This window comes from Cebus imitator, unplaced genomic scaffold, assembly GCF_001604975.1.
Source record: "Cebus imitator isolate Cc_AM_T3 unplaced genomic scaffold, Cebus_imitator-1.0 Scaffold393, whole genome shotgun sequence".
Lineage (NCBI taxonomy): Eukaryota > Metazoa > Chordata > Mammalia > Primates > Cebidae > Cebus > Cebus imitator.
Window position 1 is genome coordinate 1,052,698 of NW_016107708.1, and position 22,782 is coordinate 1,075,479.

At 48.0% G+C, this 22,782-nt stretch overlaps 1 protein-coding gene across 2 annotated transcripts in view; it reads left to right on the top strand.

Annotated features, from left to right (window-relative positions):
* Positions 1-22,648, top strand: part of GRID1 (glutamate ionotropic receptor delta type subunit 1) — a 770,306-nt gene extending 747,658 nt beyond the window's left edge. The window contains exons 14-17 of one of the 2 annotated variants that reach the window (XM_017508525.2): positions 4,747-4,913; positions 11,098-11,338; positions 11,599-11,689; positions 21,936-22,648. In XM_017508525.2, the coding sequence (XP_017364014.1) occupies positions 4,747-4,913; positions 11,098-11,338; positions 11,599-11,688 (498 nt within the window). In that variant the 3' untranslated portion in view covers position 11,689; positions 21,936-22,648. The remainder of the gene's footprint in view (positions 1-4,746; positions 4,914-11,097; positions 11,339-11,598; positions 11,690-21,935) is intronic. The other variant, XM_017508524.2, reaches the window with a different exon arrangement.
* Positions 22,649-22,782: the final 134 nt, after the last annotated feature.

Here is a 22,782-nt window from a genome sequence, read left to right on the forward strand (position 1 = left end):
GTTAAAACTCAACTTGCAAAGGTTAAAGATGTGAGCAGCTTTAAACATTTGTGTTCTGTATTTTTGTATTACTCTCCAAAGGGTTGCATCATTTTGTGAGGCCTGTCGCCATGAAGGATTACATGCATTTTTTCACAATCTCTTTACCACTAGATATTATCCATTTTTTAAAAAGCGCTGTGTAAGTGGCCAAATTACATTTTTAGGCCATATGTCCTAGAAATGTAATTTGGCCACTTACACTTATTATTTTTCAGACCTCTACTTTCTTGCATGATCTGCAAATATGTTTCAAAGCTCCTGGAAGAAAACTGTGCTGGAGTACCAGGACCCCAGAACTAGTCCTGAGGGTTCTCTAGGGTCAAAAGGACCTGGAGAGTTGGATGTCTATGCCCACCTAGGCTCTGCAGAGAGCTGAAGGTTTGGAGCAAGCTTGGCTGTATCCACGGCCTTGTCTCCAGCCTACCTTTCCACCAGCCTTATTCTAAGGCATTGATCCATGGTGAGTCAGTGACGGGAAATTCAGAATGCATTTAATATTATAAATAAGCTAGCCAGATAAAGGTAATTTAACCCATTGAAAGGTGAAATACAGTGTTTGTTTTTGTTTTGTTTTAATAGCATAACTAAAATCGGAGGCATCCCTTTCACCTTTTTTTAGGCATTATGAAATAGATGCCAATAATCTATTTGCAAACAGCTCAGCAGCTATCATGCCTGTTCTGACATTATTCTGCTCAACTCCCCATGGCCACCTGGAAGTAGGGACAAGGCAGTGCTGGGAGACACAGGAAGAAGGAGTTGGTCTGAACAGGAAGTGGCAAAAACAGCAGATCTAATGATCTATTGTGACATTTGGTCAAGGGTCACCTGTAGGGAGGTGGCTGGATTTACCCTCTTTCCCCTACAAGCACCAGACACAGCACAAGGTTGAGAGGAAGCTAGATTCCTGCCTATGCTCTGTGTTTTCCAGAGCCTGAAAAACATCCTCAACAGAGAAGAGTTCATGTAAATAGGAAATGACAAATGCCTCCTAATGTGAGAGGTCTGTGAAATGGAGGTGAAGGGATGGAGAATGGCGAGAAGCGGGTAGACATGTTTTCCTAGTAGAACTAGAGGGTAGATAAGAAGCTGCACCCACAGAGGAGGTGGCTGAACCTAGGAGGGGGATTGGGGGAAATGCTGAGACTCAGGGAAGGAGGAAGGTGAGCTTGCAATGGGAGAGGCAGGGAAGAGAGGAGATGCTTGGCTCTCCCAGAGGCTGATGCTTGATATATTCAGAATCCCCCATATAGTGGGGAAGCCAGACTTGTGGATAAGTAGCACAGAATAAGGGATGGATTCATCATTTTTAGGGGCCACATGCAAAACTGGTTCTGACCCTACAGGGAAGAAGCAAAGTTTAGAGTTTCTGTGAGGCAGGATGGAGCTCATTCTGCAAGGGGACAAGAAGAGAGTCTGTATAAACACAACGGGGCCATGATGGGTGGGATATTTTGACTTCTAAAGCTGGCATCTGCAATGTTCCTGACAGCATGGTCAGACCTAAGGAGCCTTATGTCTCAGACAGGCTCTGTGACACACTGGAAATTGGGGAGACATCTGCAAGGTCCAGAAAGTTCTCCTGGAAATAGAAGAACTTGAGGACCCAAGGAAAGATTTCAGTACTGCCTTTTACTCAGCATGGGGCTGAAAGAGAAGGATTGAGAAAGCTCTGGGATGCCAAGGAAGTGAAGATGATATTTTAGGAATGGAGGGTATTTCATAAGGACAAAGCTGGAATCTGGCCCATCCTGCCACTGTTGGAGCTTCTGATTTGATCCTGTCAGGGCCTTGTCCTTAAAGGGTTCTTCCCCATGCACAGGGAGCTCTAGGCATGTACTCGTGCTTGACATTCTCACCAGTACTTGGAGGCACTGAAGTCAAGGCCATTTCCTGTGTTCACCCTAAGCAGGGCTCAGTCAAGTTCTAAGTAGAAATAGCAAATAGATAAGATTTACCACAGTTCATCCTCCCCTCTTTCTCATCTCCACAGTTATGCTCCCCTTCATTTCCATAGCATCACAATCCCCTGGCATTAGATTTTTCTGGCTTCTCCAAGGGTGACCCACCCGATCTGAGAGATGGGCCCATGCCATGACAAGGAAGCTTGTGCTAGAGCCCACCTCCAGCTCCCATCACAAAAAGTGGCACAGCACCCTCTCCAGATGCTCCTGCATTGGTGTTTTCAGGAAGATTCAGGACCCAGCCACGTTATTCCTCAAGCAGACACAAGAAATATATTGGATGCCTGGCATAGTGCCGTGCACCTGTAGTCCAGCAACTCAAGATGCTGAAGCAGGATGATTACTTGAGCCCAGGAGTTGAAGTTCAGCCTGGACAACGTAGCAAGACTGCCTATATTTATAAATAAATAAATATAATGATGAACTTAGTCCCTGTTTACAAATAGGCAAATAGGGAGGTGCAGTGTTCAGCAGGTCCAGAAGGGCGACTCCCACTGTCTCCTCTCGACTTCCTTCCTGGTTAGTAGGGATTCGAGGCTGAGCCATTGCCAGCATCCCGTCTGGATGTCCCTCCTTCTCAGCTTAGGCCAGCAGCACTATAAATGCCGCTGTTTCCATGCAGCTGTGCTCACCTGTCCCTAAGCCCAAACTGAGTTACAAATGCCTGTGGCTTGAAGGAAGCCAAGTGCCCCATTAGAGTGGCCACATCAGGCATTTCTTGGAGTCCCTTTCCACTGTATCTAAGCCAGCATATTTTGTTTTCATTCTTGGAGCATCACTTGAAATGTAGAAACACACCTGGTCTTAATTCTTCCCTCAACATGACATGCCCTTTTGAAATCGTACAAATAACAATGTCTGATTGTCACGTTCAATTGCAAGCATTAACGTGAAATGCTCCAAAATCTGACTGAAGCCAAATATTAGGTCATAAGTCAACATTTTGCTGAGAAACTTGGTTACTAAGAGGTTCAAAATGTATATCTTTTTGTGAGAAAAGTTGTTTACCAGCAGGAAAAAATTTCAAGGACTGTTATCTTCCTACATGGAAGGAGACAAATGTATGTAATTTTGCAACCTGGGTCAGGGTCCTCTAGGACTTCTGGAATTGGATTGGTTGAGGAATAAGGCCTTGGTGTAATATTTGGATTGCTCCCTGAGGTGGAAGTCAATGAGTGGCACAGGTGTGTGTCATTTCTTACAAGGTCGTTGGGCAAAATTATCTAAATGTCTGGGAGCAGGCTCTTCCCACTGCAGGAGGTCACACTCTGCCCACAAATCCTTCTAATGGAGAACTTCTGACAAGGAATTGCCATCTTGGGCCATGGGCACTTGGGGTCTTGAAAGAAATAAAATCTTGACTAACTTCATCAAAGTAGCTATGGCACTCTTTGGAAAGTCTCAGTGGACACGAAGACTCAACTGAACAAAGGCAGGTGGCAGGGACAATGCCCTCAACAATGCCAAGAAGCCTGTAGCTTGCCAGAATGGCCTATTACTATCTAGGATGCTTCAGTGCTGTCACTAAGCCCATAATGAGGCCCCCCTCATCATCTAGTGCGAGCTATGGTAAAAAGGAAAGAGGTGGCAGAGAGGTGTCTCAGTGCTACTATAGCATCAAAGCCAGGCACTTTGCTGCATTAACAACATTCTACTTTATTTTAAGATGGCCAAGTGACAGTGCCAAGTTTGCATCTCCTTCCAAAAAGTAAAGCAGTTTGCATTTGCTCTGAGAGCCCAAACTCCAGGCAAAGTTAGAATTGTGGTTCAGGATAGAAGAGAACCTCTGCTGTGGTTGTGTGTCACAGAGTAGGACTTTAGCTGTGGCTGCAGGAAAACTCCTGATGAAAGAATCTGTCACCACTGCCCTGATGTGGAGACAGTAACACCAGAAACCACCTGTGTGTTCATATATATGTTTACATGTGTGTGTACAAACATATATGCGAGTGTGTGCATGAATACATGCACATATATTTATGGGTGCATGTATGTGTGTATTACACGTCTGTATGTGCACGTGCACAGGCGTATGTGTGTGCATGCATGGGGGTATGTGTACAGCCATGTGTATGCCTTCATGTGTGGGCAGTAAAAGACAAGTGGCAGAAGGCTGGCATGTTACCATAACAGTCAAGCCCTGTCCCTAATGGATTTTTCTCCAAGCACAGAAGGCTCTAGACACGTGTTTCTGCTTGATATTAAGTTTCCATTCCTCTGGGGCACTGAACTCAGGGCCATTTTCCACATTGACCCTAAGCAGAGCTCAGTCAAGTTCTAAGTTGAAGTATCAAGTGGATAAGATTTGCCACAGTCCTATTCTCCCCTATTCCTCATCCCTAACTGTTATGCTCCCCAACATTTCTGATCTGAGAATCTCAGTCACCTGGCATTGGATTTTCTGTACTCTCCAAGCTGAGCCCTCTAATCAGAGACAGAGGCCCTTGACACTGTGACCAGGAAGCTGGTCTTAGAGCCTGCCTCTAGCTCCTCACCCCCTCCCGAAATAAGATGTTTTGTGGCTGGCTTGCACATCTTTTATGTCTAGTCAAAGTGAGTGGCCTCAACCAATGCTGGCATTTGTAGGCCAGAAAACAGTAGCAGAGTTGCTGTGCTGTCTGGTGGGTAGGAAGACCATTGAGGATGGGTCCGTCAAATCCCACCATCAAGATGGCTCGCCGGTCAAAGCTGACACAGCTAGCCAGGCCTGCCTGACTTCATGGTAATTTTAATCTTTCAGGCAAAGAAGGGGAACTACGCCTTCCTGTGGGATGTAGCCGTGGTGGAATACGCAGCCCTGACGGATGACGACTGCTCGGTGACTGTCATTGGCAACAGCATCAGCAGCAAGGGTTACGGGATCGCCCTGCAGCACGGCAGCCCCTACAGGGACCTCTTCTCCCAGAGGTAGGCATGGGTAGCCAGGGGGCTTCAGCTGCCTCAGGACTCTAGTGGTCGAGGGTAGGAGAATAACCTCTTAGATGATAAGAGCCAATGCCAACTCCTTTGTTCATCCCATTTTCCTAAGCACCTACTATGTCCCACTGTTTCCTCCTTTCTCAGCCTCAGACCCTATGGAAGCATATGGCCCTGCCAGGAAGGCCCAGAGTCTGTGGGATCTCTGATGTGAGCAGGCAATGCCAGCACAGGGCATATTAGCACATGGGAAGGATGTTCTCAGGATGCTAGGGTAGAAGTGGCAGAGAGGGGCATCTCACCAGACCCAGGATACCTGGGAGGACTTCCTAGAGGAGGGGACACCTGAAGCCTGAAGAATGAGGAGGAGTTAGCCAGAAAAATGAATAATTAGCAGGATCTGATCAGGCCCTACTAATCACCATTAAAGAGAAATATATCTATAAAGTGGGAATAGTCAATGTGAAGACTTTTTAAAAAGTAGGGTTAGAGAAACAGAATGTCTCCATATTTATCTGCATGTGGCTAGAGGGGTCTCTGATTATAGGGCAGAAGTTTCCTGGTCCAAGGAGATGCTATCTGCTGGGGTGAGGGAGGGACATGGCCTTAGCCAGAAAGGGTGGCCTTTTTCCAGTAGTCAGCCTATGAACAGGGGCTCCTGTCCCCAAGGTGTCTAAGCCTTGGGCCATCTTCTTGCACATATCTGTGAAGGGCATTTTTCTGGGTGAAGAGATGAATCTGCAGAGCCAAGTGAAGAAACTCTCGGGGCAGGCTCTGCCTGAGTCCACCCAAATCCAATATGAGGCAGAAGCATCTGAATAAAAAGGCTGGTATTGTGCCAGGCTCAGGGGCAACCCTCGTCAACTGATGAACGCTTGAATTTCAGCACTAAGGAACTTCTGTTTGGAGAGGTGAGAGTCCTTATAAACCATTTCTTTAAGATCCCACAGTTCAGAGGAGGTAACTAGGAAATCCAAAGTCACTGAGCCAGCTGCTGGCAGAGCTGGGAGTAGAATCGGTGTCTTCTGAGCCCTGCTGCTGTGCCCATGTTGCTGCTGAATCTCCAAGGCCCACCACCACCCTTCTCCCACACTCTAGATGTCCAGATTGGGCCCTTCTGCTCATGAGTACCTGAGCCTCAGCCCCATTAAGGGAAGGCTGATGAGGAAGGCCTGCAACCAGTCGATTCAGTGGCTTGTTTGCAAAACTGAGGGAAAAAGTAGGGCTAATTAAGGTAAATGAGGCTTTTGGGTTTTCTCTTAAATTTAATCAGGTATACATTCTGTTCCTCCCTCTGCTCTCTGGAGCAGAGAAGGATGGCAAGAGGGAAGGAGGAATAGTGATTTATCAATTGCTCAGATTAAATGCATGAAGAAAGAATGGCTTCTCTCCAGGATTTATAACACTTTGGTGTTCTTGAGGTTCACACCAGTTGGTTTTCTGAGATGGGAGGCTCAGTGTGATTCCACAGACCATCAACCTCTGAGCATCTCTCTAGAACAGATGGTAAGAGAGCCCATGGGGCCAACCAAGACTGCTAATGTGCCCCAAGACAGTGCTCACGGAAGCACAGGGCCCCAGCGAGGAAAGGTTAGAGTCCCCGTGTGCTCACACTGCTCAGCTGGCTCCTGAGAGGCTGCTGAAGTGAACACTGACACACTGGAGAGAAGAGGCAGCAGGCATTAGTCCGGAAGCCCTGGTGTCTGCTGGATTGGTGAATGGAGTCAGAGCAGAGGGAGCTCAAGTTAGGTCAGAGCAGAACCTGAGATTATTCAACCTGAGGAAGGTGGAGATGAGTGGGGAGGGGTGTGGCTTCCCACCTTCAATATCGTAAGCCTTTCTGGGGGCAGACAGAGTGAGATGTCGTTTGTGTGGCTTTAGAGGACCAGAGCCATAGCCAACTTGAGGTGTGTGACCCCAGAGACCAGGCTTTCTGGAACAAGCCTGCCCACTACCTGCCCACTCACTGACCGTGTGGTCCCTATGCAAAACCTCCCAACAGAGACCCCATGGGCTGCTCTCCCGACTCCAGTAGTCACCATAATTAGACGTGACTAGTCCAGTTTCCATGTCATTTTGGCAAGTAGTGATTGATTACTATTTGCTTTCATCGGAAGACATGTGCTCTGTGATTATAAGGAAATGTCACCAGTGGCCTGTGCTGGCCTTCCGCAGTTTCCTCATCTTCCTGCATGGTACAGTTCCTCCTGGGCTGGAATCATCCCTTGAGTGGGGACACTTAGACTTCAGGTTGTCAACTTACTGCTGCCAGTGTTTCTTTAAAAGGACCTGTTGGGCCGTGTGTGGTGGCTCCCAGCACTCTGGGAGCCTGAGGCGGGCAGATCACTTGAGGCCAGCCTGGCCAACATAGCAAAACCCTGTCTTTGCAAAAAATGCAAAAAATTGGGTGGGTGTGGTGGCACACATCTGTAATCCCAGCTACTTGGGAGGCTAAGGCATGAAAATCGCTTGAACCCAGAAAGCAGAGGTTGCAGTGAGCTGAGATCATGCCACTGCACTCCAACCTGGGTGACAGAAGGAGACCTCATTCTCAAAGAAGAAAAAGAGGCTTTGTTGTATGGTCCATAGAGAACTGTGAGCTGCCCCTAGCTAGGCCATGCTTCAGAGGAGTGAAGGGATAGGTCCTGAGAGCAATGCCTCATGCCATTTGCAGAAAACAGGTCCTGGTATAAATGGTAGGTCCCAGCCTTATGTGGAACCGCTGTAACTGTCTTTCCCTTCATCCTGGGAACTAAACTATTCCCTTGAATAAAGATATACTCCTTTGCTTTGGCAGAGGACAGGACGAGGATGTATGTGCGTGTGTGGCAGGGCTTATGTGCTATAAACAGACCTGCAGACCACAGCATGCAGAGTGGGCATTCGATAAATATTTAGCAACTTAATAGCCATTTATTGAGCACCTACTGTGTAGCAGGCGCCACAACTATTGAATAGAAAAAAGCACCTGCAATCATGTCTGTCTGGAAAATAGAACAACTGGCTTCAGGAAGTGGCTATTATCGCTCTGGCTTACTCGTAAGTGGGAGTATGGATTATTATGGTGTGCATTAGTTTAGCCTCATTCTCAAAGTCATTTGTGCCCAAGACTTGTTTTATCTTTCTCTGTCCCTTGCATATTAAAATTTCCTTTTCTGTTTGTTTAGGTTTTTTTGTTTTATGGTATACTTTCCTATAAATTGCCTTACTATCATTCTGGGATAAGATTGGGTAAAAAAAATGCATACAATTATAGGAAGCAGGAAGAAGAAAAGGTCAGCCAAATTAAGCAACTTGCCTAACATTGCACAGGATATGCCTAATGAGTAGAGAAGTAGGGATCTGACCCCACAACTGCCATCTGGCCAGAGCCTCACCATTCCCTAGAATGATGAGGCTGGTCCTGGGAGAACAGCCTGCTGTTCTGGAAAGAGCATGGCCTCCTGGGTCAGAATGACCCAGCTCTGATGAGCAGCATTGCCACTTTCTAATTGCAACAGTGGGCAAGTCATCTAGATTCTGAGCTCTAGGTCTTCGAGATGTAAAATAGACATAATAAGAACCACTTTGCAGGCTGTTATGAGGATTCAAACAGTGTAAAATGATCAGCTCCTACTGTGTCCTCAATAAAAGGTCACTCATGTCAGTGCTGGCAGGATAAGGCTACTGGTCAATGTGGCCATCAGACTGACAACTACTAACCTGCTTTTATGGAGCTCTGATTACTGGCTGGATCTCAAGCGAACTGTCTGTATGTGTTCCCTCTTCTCATTTTATCACAATATCCTGTGAGGTAGGTGCATTTATTATTACCTCAGGCTTTCGTGATGAGAGAGCTAAATTTTAGAGGCCCTGAGCCTGGATTTGAATGGATATCCATGAACACGAAGCTCGGCTGTCTATCCGTGGCCAGCTAGTTGTTCAAATCCTGACCTCCTGAAAGGCCCTAAGGTCCTGCATATCTGTCCCTGGGGTTCCTGTAACTGCCAGGAGGCTTAACTCCCTCACTCCTACCAACAGAGACTTATTAAGGCCAGTGAACAGGCAGACATGCAGCCACGGAGTTGGCCCGACACGATCGGAGCCATGTGAGGTGGTGCAATGCTGCGGCTGCCCAGTTCACCAGGCAACATGCCATGAGAGAGGTCTTCAGTGCTCCAGGGCAATCTAAGCATGAGCCCAAACCATAGAAATGCGCATGTATCTTAACAACCAAGTCCCTGAATGCACAGCCACATTCTGTGTTTTATATGCTGATCAGTGCCCTGAGCACTTAATGGACATTATATCAATATCTAACCACAGCCGTCTTAGTCAAGTTTTCATTACTCGGTTAGTACACTCACCTGTTTATTGACACAACAGACATCTACTGATAGCTTTAGTGGTGCCAGCCACTGTGCTTGCTCAGGGAAAACAGAGCTCCTGTCCTGAAGGATCTGCTCATCCAAGTGGGGGTCAGCAGTTTATGTTGCAAAGATGAAAACACTGAGCTTTAGTAGAGGCAAGTCTCTGGTCCAGGTGAGGTCTAGTGCCTCCAAAGCCTATCTTTGCACTGGGGCAGGCCATTTCCAGCCATCAGGAGGCCATGCTGTGCTGGGCCCATGATGCTGCCAGGTCTTGGGACCCTCTCAGGGCTGTGGACCTTGTCCCTCTCAGGGCTTTGGATCTTGTCTCAACCAGACACAAGCCCATGCATGGGAAATGAGCACAGCCTCAGGTCTGTGTTCACAGCTAACCTGCAGTGCAGGTCCAGGCTAGAGATCACACACCTGTCCAGTGGGCAGTGACTTTCTCCCGGCTATAAACATCTGCTGCTCTGTAACTACACATACCCGAGAACTCAGAGGGATCTCTACAGATGTTATCAGTCAAATGTGTCACCATGGATCAGGCTTAAAGAGCTCCTCTTCCCCATGGAAAAGTTTGGGTGTTTGAGGTCTGGGTGCTACCAGCTACCACTGGCTCTCTGTTAAGATTCCTGGCCTCCAGACAAAATACCACAACCAAAGAAAACCACAATGGGGAATACAGAAGCGGAGTGGCTTGTCCCACCATGATGAAATCAAAAGCCCTCAGAGCCTCTTAGAGCCCGTGTTCTGGGCTCTGCCTTCTCTGTTGTCACCTGACACCTGCTCCCGTACCACCCAATAGCCTTGTTGGCCATTTTTCCACTTCTTAAACGTCCTAAATGCTACCCTAGACTTTCACATGGGGTGTTAGTCTCAGGAAGGTTCTTCCTCTCCACAGTTGAAAGCCAAACCTTGCAGCCTCAGAATGACTTTGGCAAGACATTTCACCCCTCTGTGCCTTGATTTCCTTCTCAGTAAAATGGAAAAATAGGAAGAACCATCTCAAAGAGTTGGCATGAAAATGAGGATTCAATACCATTTACCAAGCATGGAGGGTACTCCCTGGCATGTAGAACATGCTAGACCCATGTGAGCTGTTTTATGATTAGTCACACTTCAAGCTTCCCCTTACCTGTCGGCTCCTCAGTGAGGATTTCTGCAATCCTCCTGTGGACACTACCCACTACGTGCTATTTCCTAGAAACTCTACTTTGATTTGTTGTGTTTATCGCAGCTCTGCCTGCACTTTGATTGAGCTAATTGTTTTAGGGTCAGTGTTTGTACCTCTAGACCATAAGCTTAGCAGTGCTAAACATCATACTAGACAAAGCACAGGAGGCCCTCAAATCAAATGCTTATATGAATGATTTGGTGAATACCAGTGGGAGAGACTTAGGCTATAGTAATGAAAGTTCAGAAAAAAAGCATTTTCATGTTCAGGAATATCCCAAGTCCATGACCTAAATGTTTGCCTCTTTCATTTCTGTATTTCCCAGTTTTATCCTGAGCTCTTGCCACAGAAACCCTGTGATGGACCTTATGTGATTTGCTGTTAGATTTTATCCTTGGGCAGTGAGATGGGGTGGGAGAGGGCAGGGGGGTGCTGGGGAGGGAAGTGACAAAACCTAATGTGCGTGGGGAATAACACTTTACCTGCAATGTGGAGAATGGACTGGGAAGAGAAGAGCTAAGGCAGAAAGCTGCTAGGATGGCTCAGTGTTGTCCGTGGTGGGGGGGGGCAGTATGGTGGGGCAGGGGCCAGGGTCCCCGTGGCTGAGTTCAGGAGGTCGGTGGCTGTAGCTCACCTCGATTGTGTCTTACAGGATCCTGGAGCTGCAGGACACAGGGGACCTGGATGTACTGAAGCAGAAGTGGTGGCCACACATGGGCCGCTGTGACCTCACCAGCCATGCCAGCGCCCAGGCCGACGGCAAATCCCTCAAGCTGCACAGTTTCGCTGGGGTCTTCTGCATCCTGGCCATCGGCCTGCTCCTGGCCTGCCTGGTGGCTGCCCTGGAGTTGTGGTGGAACAGCAACCGGTGCCACCAGGAGACCCCCAAGGAGGTCAGCACCCTGGGGCCTGCCCTCCCTTCTGCAGCCTAAAGTCAGGAGTGTCACACTGGGCCGTTTGGAGGGCAGACCGTTTCTAGTTAGTGTTTACCTGAGTCGTCATGTCTGGAGACAGCAGTGTTTTATATTCGGGGATTTTGTTATTGTTTCATTCTGTTTTTAAAACTAAAGAAGACATGTAGGGGAAGTTTTCATGCTTAAACAAAGTGCTGCAGTGCCAGCCTTAGCCACTAAAGTCCTGTATTTATCTATAGAGCAGGTACAGCATGGGCAGCGCCAGAGAGCCCTTCCCTACCCTGCCCCGCCCATGTGCCTCCACCCTGACCTGGAGAGATCACCTGTAGGGTAAGAGAGGAGCCCATTCCTTCCTGATTCTCTTTGACTTCTCACCAAGGGCCACAGGGCACTGCTCTCCCAGGGCACCAGGGGATCCCTGTCCCTCCCAGCATTCCTTTCTCCCTACCTTCCTCCTCCTCGCAGGGGCCAGCCTTGCCCCTGTCCTTCCTGGGTACACCCAGAGGACACTGTAGCTCTGTCTAGACTCCAGGTTCTGGGCACACATCCCTTCCTGTGTGTGCCAACTGCAAGCTGGTTCTGCCCCTCCACACTTCCTTCTTACTGAGATTTTGTTCTTCTTCAAGCTCCTTTTTTTTTTTCTTGAAATAAAGCCTTCACCAAGGTTCCCTGGAGACAGTTCCCCTAAGGGAGGGAGGTAGGGAGTGTCATTTGGTGATGATGCTTTGTCAGCAGAAACTACACACAGGCACATGCCCAGCCACACCACCTGTGGGGCTGTCACTCCCTGCCACATAGACCTCAGCTGTATCTAGAACCACAGCTCCGCTTAGAGACTCTGTGGGTGCAAATGGATATAAACCTCAAACAGGAAGTGGGAGAGCATCCTGCATCAAACCCAAATGCACTTCTGTTTGGTTTTTGTTTTTTGACTTTTTTATTTTACCGGAGGCTCAATACCTAGCAGTTCATTAAATGATTTCAGAGGTAGAAGATCCAAAGGACACAAAAAGTAAACTGAGGCAGGAAAGAAAAACAGCCAGGAGAAGGTAAAAGCTGGCAGGATCCTTCTCAGCCTGATTTTGGGCAGGGATTTGGCACCTCTGGACAGGAAGGGTGGGTCTACCACCTCCGTGGCCTGGGTATCTGGCCACATCGCATCTTCTATTCATTGGTCTGTAAGCACGTTCCTGGCAGGTCAGGGGCTAGGACAGGGGTGGGCCTCCCTCGCTCCTTTACACAACTCTGCATTATACCAGGTACTGAGCTCTCTGTCCCTACACTGCTTAACTCAGTACATCTGCAATATTTGGGAACATCTGTCTTTCTCTCTGGCCTTCTGTGTATCTCCATGCAAGGGAATGCAAAGCTGGGGCCAGCCACAGCCTCGGTGGCTGTCCTACCACCCCTGGAGCTCAGGAGGAAAGGAAGGCCAAACTTTGAGAAAAAGCCTCTGAAAGGAACAGCTGATGATTCTGTCCCAAGCTTCTTTGGCTACTGGAAAATTTTGTGTAAAGAAGTCCCTGGGAGGGACAGTGAATGATTCTGACAAGCAGTTTTAAGAAAAGGCTGCACATATCTCGCCTCTCCTTGTCATGTCAGCCCCCTCCATGCCATGGCCAGTGTGCACTCTTCACCTGCTTGTCACCACCCAGGTCTTTGTGCACAGAAGCATCAGTGGGCAGTCACAGTGTGGTGGCCCCAGAAGGATGAGAAGGATGGGAAAGACCAGGCCCCCAGACTGACGCATGTTGCGCCCACTCCCTGTGTTGTTTGTTTAAGGTTTTGCTTATTTTCCCTAAGTCTTCAGCCTGGTTTCCTCTGTGCAAAGGCCCCTTGTGTCAGGGGAGCAGGGGAGGGTCTCAAGGTGGGTGAAAATTACATTGTCAGGAATTTGTCTTCCTGGGTAGCTGTGGGCAAGGGTGGGAGCCCAGAGACACAGGTTCAGGCTCAGCCCCGGCCTCTAGCCTATCATTTATGAGCCGCATGCAGGGAGATCTTGTCCTTTGGATGGGAAGTCATTGTCTGCTTTTAGCCATGTCCCATCACAATGCCTAGATTGGTGACAGTTTGGACAATCTCAGCCTGGACCACCCACAGTTAATTGTGGTGTGTGTGTGTGTAAGAGAGACAGAGAAAGAGAGAGACTGGTGATTGTTAAAGAGACTTAGGAAGACAGAAAAGAAAAGAGAAAAACATGGAGAGACAAGGAGACCAAGGGATAACCCAGCTGTGAGGGACAGCTCCTTGCTGGTCATACATCTACCTTTTATTTCTGGCTTCTACATAAGTCCAGAATCTCAGTTATGAAGTGATGAATATAATAGCCCTGCTTCCAGAATGTGGGACGTCCTTCCCCTGCTGCCAACCTGCTTCCAGATAGGAATGGGGACACATGGAGGGAGGCAGGTTGGAAAAGCACAGCAGCTGTCTGTCCTCCAACCCCTTCTGGTATTGCTAAGAAGGGTTGCATGGAAATGTTCCATCTTTTTCCTGTTTTTTGGGTTTCCAAATTTCAAATGCAATGTCTCCTTTCCTTCTTCTCTCTTTCCCTTTCTTCCTTTAATATGCCTGCCCATAGAGACCCAACCCCTGCCGTCAGGGAGCTTATCTCCTTGTGCACAGATGTGGCAGAGAGCTGGGCCCAGCAGTCTCCACCCATTGATCAGGCTGACCTGCATTGAGCAGCAGGTATCACAGAAGTACAGAGGGCATCCATCCCAGCCAGGGCATGGTGGGGTCAGAGGGGTTAGGGGTGCTGGTTATTGAAGCCTGCTTGGGGCTTAGAGCTGTTAAAACTGAGTGTTGAAGCACTGGTACAAATCCTGGCTCTAAAGATGAGATAAGGAGTTGCATTTTTGGCAGGGTGAACAGCATGGAGGTAAACAAAGTCATCATACCTCCTGGAGCTCCAGGGCTGAAGTGTCAACATGAGGAAGGAGATGCTAGCTGAAGAGCCTGGGGAGGGAGACAGGGCCTGCTCCGAAGGACTTAAATGCCAGACCGAGAGGTTTTGACTTCATCATGCAGGGAATAGAAACCAGGACAGGGCTCAGAATCACAGTGTTTTAGAAGCGTATTATTAAAACCTACATAAAATAATGATGGTATTTAATCCAGAACTACTTTGTGCTACTGGTTGCCTGTGTTTTATGGAGCAGCATTTGCAAATAGGAGAGAGTGTCTGGTTAATCTTTGAATGTTTCATATTGAGACATTGGCAGCATTTCTTAAGGGCTAGAAACCTGTCTTTGGGTGGAGCCCAAGTTGTGTTTAATGGCTTGCTCTAGGGTGTCGTCACAGTTTAGACACCTACTTGAAGAAGAGTAGTAATGTGCGTTCAACCCCTTAATATTCATGTAGATTTGAGCTCATATTTTTTCTAAGGAATCAGATGATTATGTAGTTACCCAATGCAGGTGAATGCACCAAGCTCCCTGGATGCAGTAAAGAGCCACCCGCTAGATTTATGGGGCATGTGGAGCCATTGCTCTGAGAATAAAATATTCATGAAATGAAGATGAGAACTGTACAAATGGAAGACGACATGAGGAGTGAGAGATGAATCATCCATCACTGGGCTAGGAGTTGGAATCCTTGTTGCATTCTGCCTTGTCTGTCCTCCCCTGGCCCTGCTTCCACTGCACACAGGAGCTGGCAGAGGACAGAGGCCAGAGTGGCGGGGCAGCAAGGGGCACAGGAGTAGCCGGCCTATCTGTTCTGGCTGTGGGCAGCCTCTGTCTGCATGCCCCCACCTGCTATGAAAAATTAGATCCCAGGGGCCCTCCCTTCTTCAAATCCACACTTCCTTGCCTCTACTCCTTTGATGTCTTCTTAAACTGCATGTAAAGAGTTTGCCCTTCTGCACATTTTTTCTTCTTAATTTATGCCAACCCGACAGTATCTGGCCCAGGGTCATGCTTGGCTGATGGTGGCCAAGGGGCTACTCCATTCAGAGGTTCTGGGCCAGGCAATGAGGAATATGGGGGAGACAAGTGACACCTTAGGGCTCCTTCCCTGTGCTGGGCAATCTTGTTAGCCCTCTTCAGCAGTTGAGGAAGGCATCTTTATCCCTGGTGAAATCTTTCTCAGAAGTGAGAAGGGTAGAGATGGGATGTGAACTCTGTGTCTACCTCTGTACCCCTGCTTTCTCCCAGGGGCAAGCTTGTCAAAGGCCAAGGACCTGTCCTTTCCACTGGTTATGGGCATGAGCCCATTGGGCTCCTAGATAGCATTTGCCAGAGGCCTTGGGAATGAAGGGTGTGACTCGGTGCTCTACCCCGGCCAGGCTCCTGGCTTCCGACTTCTGGCTACAAATTTACATTATCTGAACCTCAGTCTCTCTCTTCTGCTAGAAACAGCCTGGCCTGAGAAGTATGCTCAGGAGCAGATGGCTTAGCGTGAGAGTAAGAACAGTGAGTGTGCACATTTTAGCCCAGGGCCTTCCAGTGAGAAGCCACGGAACACTTAACCATACACCGCTGTGTGTCTCAAAGCCAGAACACTTGGCAAAGCCTCCCCTGCCTGCTGCCACCACTAGCTGCCCCCCTTGCTGGGTGTGCTCCACATTGCCAGTAATTGTTTACCTGCCGTTGCCTCCTCACCTCAGCATTCCCATCAATTTGCCTTCTCTCTCGAACAGTGGAAGCTCTCGTTAAGGGGTGGTGAATATAATTGAAGTATTGAGCACTTTCTATGTGCCAGGGACCAAGATAGATGCTTTACCAAGAACATTAGCTCTTCTGGTAGTAGGAGCTCAAACACATTTATTGAATGAATGAACTAGTCTGGACACCCATAAAGAAAACGTTATTAATGTTAAATTGTTGTGTAATCATTGCAGCTGGATCAATGGCTTTCAATTCTGGCTGCACATCAGAGGTGATTAATTCTGGGACTTTTTAGAAATACAGGTGTGTGGGCCCTGTTTCCCAAAGGGTCATATTAGGGAGATCTGGAGTGCCATAATTTCTAAAATCTATACGTGCGCTTCTGATATCCAGCCAAGGATGAAAACCACTGATCTACGCCAACATTCCAAGGTGAGGAGCTACTGGGGGTAATGGAATTTGAGTAGAATGGAGTCTCACTGGTGTGGGGAGGATGAATTCCTTGACACACTGGTGTCATGGAAAAGAGCCCAGGTTTTAGGCTAGGTGTACTGGCTCATGCCTGCAATCCCAGCACTTTGAAAGGCCTGCTTGAAGCCAGGAGTTGGAGAACAGCCTGGTCAAAAAAGCTAGACACCAGTCTCTATAAAAAATAATAATAATAAAATAAAATAAAAATTAATTAGCCAGGTGAGGTGGTATGTGACTGTAGTCCCAGCTGCTCAGGAGGCTGAGGCAAGAGGATCGCTTAAGCCGAGGAGTTCAAGGCTGCAGTGAGCCGAGATTGCACCACTGCACTCTAGCCTGAGTGACAGAGGGAGATCCTGTCTCAAACAAACAAACTAACGAAAAAGGAAAAGAAAAGAGCCCAGGTTTGGGAATCTGGTAGATGTGAGCTCTCATCCTGACCTTCTACTTACTGTGGAATTGCGTGACTTTGAGCAAGCTGCCATACCCCTAGCCTCTGAGGTTCATTTCTCAGTGTACCTGCTACTACCACCCATGGTGTGAAGTCATTGTCGGTTCGCTCTCATTGCCCTCCCTAAAAAATCTGCTGATCAGAACTCTTTCTCCTGATGTTTTGAAAAACTGCCCAGCGTCTCCTGAGACCATTTCACTTACATACTTGAGCTCCTTTGTCCTTACCCAGCCAATACTCTCAGTCCCCCAGCCCAGCCCAGTGGGATTGAGTAAGTCTTGGGAGCAACACTGAAGACTGTGTTGGTGACATTTCTCCCGGCCCTTGGGTCCCATTTAGCACGTGATCGGTCTCAGTGGTAGCAGGAGAATGCCACCAAGAGCCAGCTCAAGTCAGGGGGAAGTCCCTCATCCCCAGTTTTGTTCCTGCCCAACTTAAAGTAAGAGCTGTTGGACTCCAGGCAAAGTCTGTTCTAAGGAGTCCCATGTGTAACAGGCTGTTACAAAGATGATAGTTTAGTTAATTACCGTTTTCCAATACACTGTATTATTTCCACGTTGGTGAACACCAGCTTAATTACAGAACTTTATCTCTGCAAGACAATGCCTGGGAGAGGTTTCCTAGTAACCTCTGTTGGTGCATCTGTTATCATGTTTAATATGGGATGAGAAACGCAGAGCTGGAATTCAGCCGGATTCACGGGTAAACACAGTCTGTGAATTTTATGTCATATTCAGGGATGTTTGACTAGGTCAGTTACCTACAGTAAATTAATGAAGACAGCAATAAGTTTCCAAGTCTCTTTCCACAGCTGTCATTACCTGGCTGAACACCGAAACCTTGGGATAATGAGGATGTAAACGGATGTAGTTCACATTAAAAAAGCCCATTATTTGAATTTGCATAGCATAATAGAATGCACCATTTTGTCTAAAAGATGGATAATTATTCAAATCACTCCTGCCTCTTTCCTTGAGCAGGCTGATTACTCCTGTCTCCTCTTTCCTTGACTGGAGACACAGAAGGAAGAGCCAGACATGACTTGATGAGTGCTGCGTCTATGGCCTCAGGTGATACAAGCAGACCGTGCTTCTAGGGTCTCCAAACCGGGCGGTCTGTTCTCTGCGCCTGAGCTCTGGCTCCCACAGACAGCAGCAGGAGCAGGCACCTTAAAGGACACATTGTGAGACACAGCAAATGGCTGCATTTGTTTTCCAGAAAAGATTGGAGGCATTTGCTGCAGTTATACACTTTTTCTTCTTCAGTTAAACAACCAAAATAAGAGGCTCGAGATGGCACCCTCCTCTCCCAGGATTTGTCCTGGTGTTGGAACTATTAGGAGTAATGGAATTTGAGTAGAATGAGGTCCCGCTGATGTGAAGAGGATGGATTTCTTGATAACCATTTGGGTGGGAAACCCCCTGGAAAATGTGTCCATTTGGTGCAGCCACTTTCTGCATGTCCTGACAGAGAGACTTTAAAGGCTAACGAATAACTGCAATTTGGAGTTGGTTCCTGCTGCACGGCTTTGCAGTCCTTAGAACTGCTTCATCCATCCTTAATTTGAGGCAAGCAAAAAATAATAATAATAATGGATAAAATAAACTTATGCACACTCTTCCTTCAGAAATAACAGACTAGCAGGGAACTAGCTATCTCCACAGTCTCAGGGCTGGCCTTGATTCTAAATGCTCCAGTATCACTTGGTTCACTCCCACCGCTGCATTTACTGTTTCAGCTTGGTCCCTGTGCCCTGCCACTCGACAGTCCACCACCCTCCAGTGTCCTCTCCCTCGCACTTCAATGGTGCAGTCATCTAGCTCAGAGACCTCCCTCGCTCACATTTTTCTTCAGAGAATTTTAGCTGGTCTGTCTTCCCCTGAAGCATTCATGTTTGTTTCCCTGGCATTAAGTAGAGAGCGTTCTTTCATCCTGGCCCGTACTTCCAACCCCCTACCTCCCTGTGGCTTTCTTGGACAGGAAATTAATCTTTCCTTCTCTCCAAACTCTGACAAAATGGGAGCATCTCCTGAATGCCCTGGCCTAGTGCTCAGTTGACTGTGAGGAAAAAAGGGCCAGGCCCTCTCTATCAACGGCCAGGATCCAGAGTTGAGCGGCACTGGAACCAAGACACCTGCTTCCCACTTCAGTTGAGTCCATTTGAACTTTATTTTTTTTCATCTTCAAAGGGGTCCTTAAAGCCCTGAAAGGAAATTAGAAAGGAGGAAAAGGGAAGATTGTGCAACTGATTAGTTACTAATTAGTTCTTCCAGTGGTTCCCAGGTCATCAGTTTCTCCTCCATGGAAATGAAAGTTTCTGCCAGTGAGGGTGACCAGCTTGTTCATCTGTCTCCAAGCTTTGCTAGATGCAAAGAGAAGAAAACGTTATCTTATTAAACCCTTCAAGTATCTGAATTCCTCTCTCAACTTCTTTAGTTTCCAGACTCGCTGGTACCTGTTTTGTGCCCTTCATACATTTTGAAATGAAAATGCCTTATAGATACAAATATTCATCAAAACGTTTGTGTCACTGAGTCTGGCTAATGCAGATGATTCTGTATCCACAGTTTAGCAGGAGCTCATAGCAGCCACAAGAATGCTAGAGATGCAGGCTTGATGCTGGACAGGAGTCAGGGCCTGTGTGGAGACCCAGCACCCAGCACTAGGAGGATGGCCGTGGAAAAGAAAGTTTGGCTAAGTGCCGCTGCTGCAGCAGATAAAGCACCTGCTGCTTTCTGTCTCTCTGTCTCTGTTCAGGATTCAGATTCAGTCTTACTGTCCTTATTTGGGTCAGGATTCTGTCTCTTCATTAGGTAGCCTGTCTCCTGATGGCCTGTCAAACTGTTATCCAGTGGGCATAGTAATTCCCTAAAAGCAATAAACCATAGACTTCTTTGGGAAGAGATTGTTGATACTGAGTGGTGCTAAGCCACTAACACGCTATATAACAGTTATAAAATATTCCTACAGTAGTCTTACATGCAAAAATGAAAACAAAGCAGACAAAATAGAACACACAAAAAGGAGCAAAGTCCGAACAGTGCTGACTCAACCATGGTGTAAGGTAACAAGGAAAATAACTTGAATTTGGTTTGCTCTATATTTTACAACACTTCGAAGGAGTCAGCATAAACATTGCAGGGATGATATTTAGGCTGGCATTCTCCAGCCAATTTCCCCAATTCCCCCATGACACTTCCCACGCAGAAGTGACCCTAACTCAGAGATGGTCTCCCAGCACCAATGAGCTGAGCTCTGCTTGTGTGAGTGGGCTTTAGATCACTGGTGTTGTGGCTGTGCCTGTGAGGCTGTGCCAATGGTTTCTGATGTCATTTTCACCTAAGACACAAAGCCACATCCCATAGTATCCTCCACCCTCAAACCAATTGGCTCTCTTATTCTCAGATTTCCTCCTTCCCTGGAATGACTTGTCAATTCTCTTATGGGTGTGGTCAGTTTTCTTGTCCTGGGAAAGAGTCTGAGAGTGACAGCAGGTGTCTCGTCAGAAGCTGGGCTCTGTGTGTCAACCATGAACTCATAAAGTATGGAGAGATCAGTGGTTCCAGCTTCTATATCCCAAGGGACGTTGAGACAAGGAGTAAAGTGCAGAGCACTTCACCTCCTTGCCTGAGGAATACTGGGTTGACCCTTCATGGGGATTAGCCCTGTGATTCATGCACTCATCCGGCAGGGGCGCATGCCCATCATTCAGTTGAACTTCTAAGGGGTGGAAATCCTCTCCTGCCATCCCCACAGAAGCTCAAAACAGTCACTGGAATGACTCTTAGATTCATGAGATTCCTTCATTTTCCTTCTGAAAGTGTATTCAGGGCTTTCTATATTTCTTAGTGTTTCTAACTCCCCTGGAAGGTAGACAGGGGATGGATTCCTTTCTCTGATACATGATGCCAGCATGAGACTACCTGCAGGGTTGCCTGGGAGCTAAGTTTTGGCACAGTATTTCTCTAGGAGTTTGAGGCAAGGGAGAGGTCACTGCCTTCCCTGGCGCATCAGCACCCATGCTGCTTACAAAGGCCCTGCAGCTTCAACCTCACGGGGAAGCTCATATGGCTCCTCCGCTGGGCACCAGGTCCTGTGCCCACCTCACTGCGGGGAAGCCAAGGAAGGTGATGACATCTTCCTTGAGCTTTCAAGCAGTTTGTCTGCCTTTAATTACTCTGACATTGTAGGCAAATTATTATTTGAAAGGAATGGTATTTGTTGTTTTGTTTTCTTAAGCAAATAAATGAACCAAGTGATTTCCTATGATGTCACTCACTGTGGTGAGACAATATCACGTGTGAGATTACACACTTTGGTAGCCTTGAACCTCATGAAACCAGGAGAGTCAGCTGACCCTGGAGAAGTCCCGTTCCTCACAATCTCCACCCAGGAACCCACGCCCTCTTACCTTTCCAGACAGGGACATGTCCCCGTCCTTGGGCTGCCTGAAGAGGTTGCACAGGGAGGACACGGGTCACTGGGTGAGATAGGGCTTCTCTCCTGCTCCAGGCCTCCAAGCTGCCTCTAACACTCATGGGCCTTTGACTCTTAGGAGTCATTGACCCTTCCTGAGTCTGAGCCTTCTTTTGTGTAAGGGGTGGCAATGATCATGCAAAGTCTTTTCAGCATTGTGATCGCTAAGTGGCAAATTCATGGGGCACCTTAGAGGCTCAAGGACCATTTTCTTTATTCCTGTGGAACTTCATCTTCTCCTGTCTCTGCCTGCTCTTCAAAGCATCTTGTCCTAAGGGTTTCTTCTGGGTATGGCAGTGATTCTCAACTGAGTACAGAGGCGAGATGGGATGCAGCCAAGGCCTGTTGACAGCATCTTTGCTACGCAAGGATTATGTTTACCCAATGGCTTCCCCAGATAATAGAGGGTTGGCCACATAATTGAGAGGAGGTGGGAGCCACATGAGGGGGATACTCACCCACAACCCAACAGGCTGACCAGGCCTGGTGCCTCCAGATACCCAGAGTTGTAGCAAGCCAGCCTTGACTCACTGTTGGGGGCCCACCTGACCTTCCTGTGCCTTCCCTCCAGGACAAAGAAGTGAACTTGGAGCAGGTCCACCGGCGCATGAACAGCCTCATGGATGAAGACATTGCTCACAAGCAGATTTCCCCAGCGTCTATTGAGCTCTCAGCCTTGGAGATGGGGGGCCTAGCTCCCACCCAGACCTTGGAGCCGACGCGGGAGTACCAGAACACCCAGCTCTCGGTCAGCACCTTTCTGCCAGAGCAGAGCAGCCACGGCACCAGCCGGACACTCTCGTCAGGGCCCAGCAGCAACCTGCCGCTGCCGCTGAGCAGCTCGGCCACCATGCCCTCCATGCAGTGCAAACACAGGTCGCCCAATGGGGGGCTGTTCCGGCAGAGCCCGGTGAAGACCCCCATCCCCATCTCCTTCCAGCCCGTGCCTGGAGGCGTCCTTCCAGAGGCTCTGGACACCTCCCACGGGACCTCCATCTGACCGCGCCGCCTGCCCTCCTGCCCACCCTCCCACCCACCCGACCAGCAGAGCTTTTTAATACAAGAAAACAACAACACAAACCACACACACTCGCGCACACACACATACACAGAGACTCTTTCATTTTTCTTGTACATATGTGTAAATAATGACAGAATGGAGTGGGGTAAAAGTGTATTTTGAATATTCCCAATTTTCGAAGTCAGTAAAAAAACACAAAAACTGTATGAATGACTTTGTAAATTTTGTTCTATATGAATAAAAAGGCAAATTACTTGTGATCATTCTGAAGTGCCAAAGGAGCCCCCCGTTCCTGGGCCTTTCTGAGGGCAGGCGGGGTGACCAGATAAGGACCCTCTCCCTGCTGGGGGAGAAGAAAAGACGAGGAGCCCCCCATGCTGCTCGCTGCCTTGTCCCA